General features: G+C 30.6%; 1 protein-coding gene across 1 annotated transcript; it reads left to right on the plus strand.

The window, feature by feature from the left end:
• Positions 1-2,346: 2,346 nt before the first annotated feature.
• Positions 2,347-8,991, plus strand: TRIADDRAFT_58696 (uncharacterized protein; the record flags this gene model as incomplete). Its single annotated transcript, XM_002114611.1, has 9 exons — positions 2,347-2,349; positions 2,868-2,918; positions 3,942-4,167; positions 5,745-5,934; positions 6,624-6,718; positions 7,020-7,146; positions 7,824-7,917; positions 8,247-8,373; positions 8,459-8,991. 9 exons carry the CDS (start codon positions 2,347-2,349, stop codon positions 8,989-8,991), a joined length of 1,446 nt encoding a protein of 481 aa, XP_002114647.1.
• Positions 8,992-10,805: the final 1,814 nt, after the last annotated feature.

Here is a 10,805-nt window from a genome sequence, read left to right on the forward strand (position 1 = left end):
TCTAATAGGTCAAATTTCATTGATTTAAAAAAGAAAGGAAAAATAAAAATATGCCAGGATATCATCGTTATTTTTCCATTAGTGAAGTATACTAGTATCACGAGCTCCAATGCTATGTGAGTCTTTTTGAATATATAAATTGGCTAAGAAACATTTAACTCTCTTAACAAAGTATGGTTGAAGTTGTTTGGAGTACCATACACTATTATCACTAAAATGCTGCATTGTAATAAGCGAGTTTGACTATATTGAACGTGAGATTAGGCAGTAAGAGTAATTTAAAATTTTACTGCACCTAAACTGGACGACTTAGATTCAGCTTTCTCTATTTCGTGAATCGTATCAATCTAAAGAAGAGCAAGAAAATATTGGATTATCACATCGCTATTTGAAATTGTCAATAAACAAATTTATTACTGTACTGATTGACCATCGATAATACCATGCTGTATCTAAGAATTATCTATCACGTAATATTACTGATATGCAATTGTAAACGTAAGGTATTTACCATGGTACTTACTATCAATATGGTAGGGCTTAGAGTTCAAAAATTTAAGCGTACGTGTATTGGATAAATTTTTAAAACATTTTGATAAATCCACGAACCTTAACATTGTATATAGCAATAACGCTAATTGGCTTATTCAGAGATTTCTTAAAATCTATTTAATATATTTGAACAGTTAAACTACGGTCTCCTCGGTTATTTATTTATTAATAGGAAATAATATAAAATGCAATTATAAAACCAGTAAAAATGTAGCACTTGGTTTTAGTAAGCCTTTTATGACTTGATTTTATTTTTAATTCTTTATTACATTTTTATACAGTTCTATGCCTATCTATTTCTGAAATAAAATAATAACTAATAATGCTTTCCTAGCATTCGAAAAGATTCTCTTTTAATTAATTAATAAATAGATTGCTTGTTTGCAAGTGTAGAAACCATCAACTCTTAACAGCCGCTAACGATTGTACATATTTGATTCGTACACTTCCATTTTCTATAAAGTATTATCACCCGATTGATAAACTAAAGCTGTTGAATAATCGAAAAAGGTTCTGCTTTAGAATTAGTTCCTACTGATGCAGTCGTTTGCAGTACTTTTACATTGATAAAAAAGATATTATTTAATACAATTACCTCGTAGAAGGAAGCTTTTTTAATATCTAATTATTTTAATTTTATTAAGTGATATATTCAACTCGTAAAAGACAAATTCAGCGATTCTCTACATTCAATTCAATAGAATCAAATTGGTCAGCTATTACCGATAGTAAAATTATTTCCAATCTTAGCCGTAACATACATACTATATAGGATAAAGACAACGCGGTAAATAGATATTAGGCCTATACTACCAATTACAAGAACGGATTTTTTAGCCTTTATCAGTTCTTTTATTGTAGTCTATAAAAATTTCACAGCCATGTCCTCTTATATCAATCTAACTAGGTGTCATAAATCTGATGCTTAAAACTAGCAGCATTCGTACTGGTAATCCTACATATTTCTACTGCCTAAAGTAGCAGCCCAACTTTTAAACAATCAGTTAAATTATGGTCAAATTTCGTAAACATCAATTATCGTTAATTGTTTACTAATATAACATATGCAATTATCTATATAAATATGTAAAAAATTTTAGGCAAGGCGATTGTTGGCAAAATCATAAAGTTGATATCTGATGATGCTTATGATACGATTTCTAAGCAACAGTTGCTAATACTATCTCAGTTTGCTGAATTAAAGATAAAGATATTAAACATTTACGGTATTATTCCATTTGAAGAAATGATAGGATTAAGTAGCGAATAAAAGAGTAAATGTATCATTATTATTTGGACATCGATATACGTAGTATTATTATGATAATACTATTATCCGGTAAATAAGTAGTCCAGTAAATTTTGTCAATATCAAAAATATTTGCTAAGATACTCTACGCCTTTTTAGATCGATAAAGATAGCTGAAGCTAAATCACTTAAGACTGGATATATCTGAAATTTGTCATTATTTACTGATTGATTGATAACAGAGCAAACGGTATTAATACTAGAAATTTCCTGGTTCAATCATATATTGTAGTTAATAGTTAAGAGACTAGAATTAGATCATATTTATAAATAAACTAGTAGATGTTAAATTCACCTATGGTGAAACTTTCAATAAACTCATCTTTTCCAATAACGAGAATGGGTTTGCAAAGTTAAGCTGTCACTAAAATACCTGTATTTGACTGCTATCAATCTCTCAACTAACCCAGACATTGCTCGTTATGATATTCGGGATAAAAAATTGATTGTTAATTTGAAATCATAATATCATATTTATTATAACTATGGTTTGTTACCGTTTTGTTCCGGTGTTGAAAATGCAGTAGTTGTACAGCAGATTCCTTATAACTTCGATCCGTGACTGGTTTAAAACTGTATCGAAAAGCGGTTACAGGCTTTACTAACAAATGATAAGTAAGGATTAGTAATCTGGAGATATCGACTCATATTACAAAATAAAGACTGCTAGGTATATATTAAAAACTTTATTCTCAGCTATCTGGTCTAATAAGGTGTAAACTTTTATCTCATTGATTTGCTGACGGGAAATAAAAATCGCAGGGATGTTAGCTAGAGATTGATAGAAGTTGTGCTTGTATTAAAACATTTCACATAAATATAGAATTTCTAATTGAATTTCTTAAATATTTTGGGTCATAATTTTGATAGAAACTTTAACTCTTTATTACTCCTTTACGTAAAAGTTTCGTTTTTAATATTAGAAGTTTCATTAGTATGCTAGTGTTAACGATATATAGGCAGAAACATGCATATAATGATATATATACTTTTAATCTACACTTAGAGTGAAGTTTGTTCTGAGCTACTAAGTCAAATTTCGTATATCGCTCATCGGGTAAGTTTAGAATTATAAACCGAGTGATATTGATTCATACATTGGACTGCTAATAATCGGACCTATGAATGTATGATAATTGGTTGTTTAACGAAATAAGCCTGATAACTTATTACAATTCATCTATGTCCTAAATAAATAACAAACTGAATTATGAAAAATTATTCCTTTATCTTTAAATATCAGTCTCATTAGATACGACAGCAAAAGTTACAGTATAAGTTATTCATATCTTTCACTTAAATAGTTAAGGTAACTTAGCACATGTTGACTGAACTTATCATAAACAGTACTGGTTGCCAAAGTTTCAAGATAACATTACTTCAACATAAAGAAAATAAGAGAGGATTATTATAAAGGTAGATAGATAATTGACGTCATATAACGTCACAATCTAGTACTCACTACTCATTGTTATTCAAATAGATATACTTATTAATTAATAGCTTAGAATTACAGTATCACAGTCAAAATTAACTAGAAATTTAATAGAAGAACCCTTCTGATTATGAAACAATGTAAAACTTGATCCTTGCCTGATGCTAATTTCATCAATATAAAATAGTATAGGCAATAAATTTATTTTTAATTATGTATTCCGTCTACAAATTTAATTGATTATTGTCTTCGTTCACAGGACTGTTTTGTTAACAATGAGACTTTGTATTAAAGTACAAGCAGCCTCTAGCTTCAGTACGTAGCTGTTTAGAATGACTTAGGTGATTATACAATAGTAAATTTACTAATGATCGGTAATGTCAATATTGTTATTATTCGCAGTACGATCATTTTTATGATAATAATTGAAGCTAGCTTTCATGCATGGCATATCTATTGACATAAAATAAAAACAAAATTAGTAACTCTTTTCATTAGTAAACATAATGAGTAGATTAATCTTTATTCTGGATGTTTTTCTACTTGGTTTATTTGGAGTCAGTAATCGCTAGCAATTCATTTTACTAGGGCTACAGTTCGAGATCCTATATTTTTGTTTTCGTTTTATTCTCATTTTTTGTTTAGATTCTGACAACTAGAGTTGACGTTGTCGATTACAAATTTACTTACCTAGATCTAGCTTTGACCGCCGATCGTATCATGGGTGTTTTATATCAAAAAAAATTATCTTATCGTCATGGCCAGCATAAACAGTCTGATAATTCGCCACCGGTAGCAAGTGCTACCGGTCAAGTCTTAAACTTTACTACCACTCCTACTATTAAGCGTAAACAAGGAAATAATTACAAAAGTAAGTTAAAGTCGATAAATTTTTTAAAATAATCCTGTATGTTTTCCAAATTGACATTTGATTATCATTAGTCATCGTATTCATTATTGAGGAAGTATGTATCTCAGTTTCGATACTCTTAGCTCTAAATTGATGCCTTTTATTGCTATTTCCTAAGTTAAAACCTCTCGAAAATATCATTAGCCTTCTTCATGATTCTATATATTTTCTCACTACCATAATTTTTCAATTCAGTAGTACTAAATAACGACGGCTATAACATATTTTTATGAAGGTCTATTTTAAGCAGACACTTAAAAATTAGCATGTTATCATCTTCTGTAGACACTAAACGCATTGCATTAAACTCATTCTTAGAAATATTGTTAATTGTTTGAAAATTGTCTGTAGATTTGTTCTTGTCAACTTTTCAACATTTTCCATGAAATTTCTTGATACCATTCGTCTCGTATACGTTATTGTAATTCTTGGAGACTATTCCGTTCTAGCAGAGTTCTCGAAATTGAAAGTTCCATTCGTTTCTTTACCCTAATTAAATATTATTGATTTATATAATGCCCGGATATCTAATAGCTTGTTATATTGTATGCCCTTATATAATCCATTTTATTTCATCCTTGACAATGCTGCTTGCTAATGCAGTGCTTGTTCAGCTCATAGGATCATTACGACATCATTAGCAGTTTTTAAATGTTCTATTTGGATGAAGAAGCAATTAATTTCATACTATAACCGTAAATATCATGTTGTTCAAACATCTAATAATGATTAACATCAATTGGCTTAATGAAACCAAGACATTCATCAGGCTCATCGAGCCGATCATAAAACACTCGGCCCAAAGCTTACAGTGATTGCAAGAATCCGTCTGCTCACATTCTAGTAAATATAGAAACCATTCCATTATATGGTCGTTGCTCCATCTGCTCTCTTAGATCATAACTTAATTTTGATAGTGGATAAATAGTCTTCCATATATCTTTTCATAAATAAAATGCTAGTTATTTGAATTTGTCATTAGGGCTATAATATTTCAATTAAATGACTATTCTTTAAACCATTTTCATGCCCATGAGTAATTCAGAAATTCGTACTTATCATACTACAAAAGCAATTATGCGATAACCTTAAGATCAGTACCTTATAAAATTTGATGTGCTATAAATCATGCTTCTCTTTTGCACATTTTCATATATCTCTTTAAGTATTCCCCTTATTTGATTGTTGCTTTGTAGAGGTCAGCAGAATTACAGCTACCCCAGAGATTTCATTGCAATTTATTGCTATAAGTAATCAATATTATTTAAAAAAGTAAAACCACAGCTGCAACTTTTGATTTGCATATCTCAATCTTCATATGCTAAAATATTTTTGAAACAAGATCATACGTACTATAAAGAAATCGATTCTCAGATCGAGTAAGATTAGGTACAAAAATTGACAGAGGTATTTTTATATCATGTCCTTGTTCCAAAAGTTTGATCGCAATTGTCTCTAGCCACTATATGGCGAACCAAAAATATAAAATTAGTAGATATCCAGTTATTTATATTTCATTTCTTCATTTATGATTTAAGGAACTGGCCGATTAGTTACCATTAATGTCGGCTATTATGCGAAAAATGAGGACCAATATTATACATATCGTATGTGCCACCCTGAAACAAAGGAATTATGCTTTTACTGTCATGAATATCTCGAAAATCAGGCTGTTGAGATGAATAAGAACAGATATCATCTGGAATGCTTCGATGAGTATATACTGAGGTAATTAAAATATTTAATCCAACCGTAACATTTGTTGTCCAAAATTATATAATTACAATCAGTCGAGTTAATTTCTCATAAACGTTATTCTTCTTGATTGGAATAGGTCGTATAAATATAATAATAAAAATTACATCCACGTTCGTATATTAATTAGCTATGAGATTATTTTAGCTTAACTTCTCTAGTATAGAGGGCTAAATCTAAGTCAAAAATTATACTTCACCTTATTAGTAAATAATGTCATCATCATATAAAACGCAATAGAAAAAATATTTTCCAAGAAAATACTTCTAAACATATTCACTTTTATTCATCTTCCAAGGACCCCTATCTCCGTATAATGTAATTATGATTTATGATTTATATTACTAATAATTTATAAAACTCCAGAGCTAATAAGAAATCGCGATTAAAATTACTGTAATGATTAATGTAGAAAGTTTACTAACTATAGATAAGGAATTTGATTAGATGAATGAAATAAAACAAATGTTGAATATGAATGATATAATTATTGACGGCTTCTTCGAGCATATATAAAGCAGAAGTTGATCAGCATTAGTAAAGAAGCTATTTCTAACAATATTCTACTCAAACAATGATGACAGGAAATAAGTTAGATGGCCAATATTATTGACTTCCGCGAAATTAATTATGTAGATTTATGGTTTTTATGCATTTTGTAGTAAAATATCAGACGGACTTCAGACTACGGCCAGTTCTGATCAAAAATCCGACACGGTTTCTTCCATGGACTACGTAATGAAAAATTTTTTGTCAAGTATGTATTTTTGCTTTACGACGTACATAGCTATTGCTAATTCTCCTTTTTCTTTAGCATAAATTATTATTAATAATGTCATACAGTCTAGGTAATGTAGTTATAATTTAAATGGTGAAAATTTTAATAACGCTGCTATAAGCAATATTCAGACTGCTACAGAATTGTACTGATAGAATGTTTAGGACTCCTCTAAATGACGCTTGCTACAGTGCTAACTAGTCGTTTCGAATAAGCATACGCGTACCTATGATTATAGTGTCTTCAAGTATTGTTAATATTCATTACCAATCATCAACAGAATGTGGCGGCTGTCAAAAAGAAATTGAAGATTATCATGGAATATTCGCCCTAGAACAGCAATGGCATCCTTCCTGCTTTAAATGCCATCATTGCGGCAAACTGCTAAATGAAGATTATGCTGGAAGGTAAAATGAACATAATGCATTTTATGTTGCTGATACAAGAGTTGATGTTAACTTAGACTACAAAATGGAATCTATAACGTGACACTAGAGAAAATAATTATTTAAAAAAATTTTAAACTCGTAATTCGCCATTAAAGGATTAATTGTCGAAGTATTTTATCATAGCCAGTATAATACACGATAGAAATGTTAAACCTCTAAACTTACTATCTTTCGTTGTAATAATCCCAGCTGCACACCTTATAGTATATTACTACGTAGCCTCTGTGTGAGGTACATAGTCAGTTATCATATTCTTGCACCATTAATAAATTCAATTGTATCTAGCTAATGTAATTCGAAAAATAAGAAATATATACTATAGTATGTATCGTCAAAGTAGATCATTACTTGTTTCCATCTCCAACTTGAGTTAAGAAAAGAAATTCGACTATTATCTTAGAAGTTCGGTAGTAAGCACCTTACAATCACTGTAGATGCGATGCATTTAATTCCAGCAGTTATCATTTACTTCAAGAAATGCTTTAATTTTTCAAATACGATAATTAAGATTTACTTTAATTGCTGTTTATATTATTCTCAATTTTTGTTTAACGCGGTTTATAATTATTAAATATACTGTTATATGAATTCTTTAATGATCGATCAAATGTGGCTGTGTAATGAATCCATGACAGAAATCGCAAGCCTTATTGCTTGGATGATTTTCGGCAGCTATTTGGTGTATTCTGTACTGGGTGCCAGCATTACATTGATGGAGAATTTCTTGAGGTAGGATTGATGTAGGAGATCTATTAGTGGCCGCCTAAAACAAATACGGTATTATTTCTGAGCTACATTATCCTTCTAATATGATCATGAATAAAGAGGTCATTGTTAAATAAATTATCACCCTTTATTTGCCCACCAATTTACATCGGGCGATATATTATCAATAGATAACAATATTTGCGTGGCTTAACAGAATTACTATAGCAAAGACTGTGGCTTTATTGAATAATCGAAAAATCAAAAAAATTATTACCGTAGCGTAGAAATTTCCAACAGGCGTTACTTAATCATTAGCGGTTAATGTAATTCATTTGATATGATTTTATTAGATTGGCGAGAACAACTTTCATACAGCCTGCGCCGTCTGCATAAAATGTAAAAAACCTTTTCTCGAGGAAATTGAAGCTGTTGTTATCAACGATAAATTATGGCATAAAGAATGCCAATACCTTGAAGGTAACTATTTTATAGGATTTAATGTTATGCTTCTATTTATGTCAGAAATTATTACAATATGTTAACTAGTTTCGAATCCATCTAGATGACGATACTAAACGTTCATTACCGACGGCTACGCGTGCAGAAGTCTCGTCTAAATTAGAGAGTCCTGCTAGTCCAATCAGTAAACCAACCTTTACGAATTTGGTTGTGCTAAGATGTGCAAGTACCGAACAATTGCAAAATATTGGTCAGCGAGGGCGTACCTATAGTGATTCCGCTGCTTTCAGTGACATTCAAAATCCAAGTCGTTGCCGAACAGTAACTATTAACGGCCGCGTAATGCTAGGCAACAGAGATGGTTCTTGCAGTCCTTCTAGTTCACTGCCTGATCGTCAGATAAGTCATAGGAGAAACAGAATTTCAGATCCAGTTTCATCGACATCGCTGGTAGAAGCTATAGCTACACCACCATCCAGGAGGAGGCTGCATAGTGCCACCACCAGCTCAACTAGCAGCGCCGTAAAAACTAGTCTAATTCTGCACAAAGGCAATTTCAGTAACAGCAAGAGTCAGGTTCCAACATTACAATCTAGCCCTTTGAGTCAGCGAAAAACTAGTATGTATCTAGATTGATTTTAAAATTTTTAATAAATAATTAATTAAATAAAAATTACATCATTTACTTTTACCTAATTGACTTTCATGATTGCTAACATAAATTACTCCTACACTTCTATTGCCAGTTTAAGATTTCGTATCGATTCGGTTTTAAAGTTTTTTTATTGTATTTAAATTTACATCTCCCTGCGGATCATTATTTTGATTATAATATCGGATAGTCAGCTTGCAAACTATGCAATACATCAAGATTGAGTGTAGTAATTCTCAAATCGTTACCATTATGCTGATTCTGACAAGTATCTTGTTAATGTTTGGTATATCTAGAAACAAGTAGTGAAAAGATTTTAAATATTGCAAGTCAATCAATTTTAAAATAAAGTATTTTCCCTAAAAATTTTATTCTCGTGTTATCGTAGTTGCAATTTGTTCTGTTGATGGTTAAATAATTTTGTATAATATGTAAAGTGTGTTTCCGATATAGGTAACAATTAACTTAATTGTGCTTCAACTAATTTTCTTAGGTGAAACAATCACTTCCTGCATAACTCATAAAAAACATATCACTATTTCACGGAAAGGTGCCTCTTTACCAGCAATCACACGACCCAGCGCAACCATAGTACATCAAGATTCAAAATAGGCAATCACTGGCAGGCCGATAAAGATTTAAACTAAGTATTCCTTAACTGATATTATTATCAGGAAGGGGTATTGTGTTCACATTTACAATTATTATAATACGTACACGCTTGCTTATATTTAGAAGTAAGTCTAGAAAATTATTAATTTGCTTATTTTAAATGACGCATAGTAAGGAGTTGCATACTTGCCGATATTAAGGTGTGAGTTTATTAATTAAGCGATTTACTTACTTTAATGGGGCAATGAAAGAAGTTACTACGCAGGACTGTAGTCCTATCTTTCTGTATTAGGTATGATATACCATATTTTTGTTGTACACTCTTTCAAGTATCTTGTCCAATGGACTTGTAAACAGCATTTTCTTTACATATTTACTGTCTTAATGTTACACTAGATTAATTGATAATATTTAACAATGGATTTTAATCATTAAACACCTTATCGTCAGAAGCAAAATAAAGATCATCAAAACTAGATTTTGAATATTTTCATTGGTCACAGCCTATACCAAGATAGAGTAGATCTATACCTCTTGTAGGATATTTTTCATTGTGCACATGTCTGTATTACCTAGTCTTGATAGCTCTCCTGCTCGATATATACCTCATTTTTCGTTCTTTATGCTGATTAAGTAACCTAGACAGCAGTACGGTAGTATACGGTGCCAGTTACTTAATCCGAAACGAAAGATTTTGTGATCGTGATAATTGATGACTAATATGCAGATATCTCACAAACCACGTTGGCAATGTTTACTTTTCATCGCCAATAAAAGAACAATTGACCTTCAACTGGAGATATTATCATAAAAACTACTGTAGAATTTATAATATATACTGCTCTTTAATAATCCGATTTGGTGATACTTAGGGCATAAAATTAGAAAATTCTTCAACAAGTGCAGTATTAATTGTTACGATATATTCTTAATGGGACATTATGGTATCTAATCAAGAAATTAAATAACGTGATATATTCTCAAGCATAAAGCGAACAAATTATGATAAGTCATAATGCATCAGCAACTGGATATTTTATCATCAATTCTGATTTGATCAATGGAAACGAAAACATTTTAACAACAAAAACGGTTGTCGATTTATAACGTTTATTGAACTATTCATCAATAGCATTCAATCCAGATAGGTACCGAGATAAACAAAATATCAAGAAATAAGAAGATA

The sequence above is a fragment of the Trichoplax adhaerens genome, genomic scaffold, assembly GCF_000150275.1.
Source record: "Trichoplax adhaerens TRIADscaffold_8 genomic scaffold, whole genome shotgun sequence".
Classification (NCBI taxonomy): Eukaryota; Metazoa; Placozoa; class Uniplacotomia; order Trichoplacea; family Trichoplacidae; genus Trichoplax; species Trichoplax adhaerens.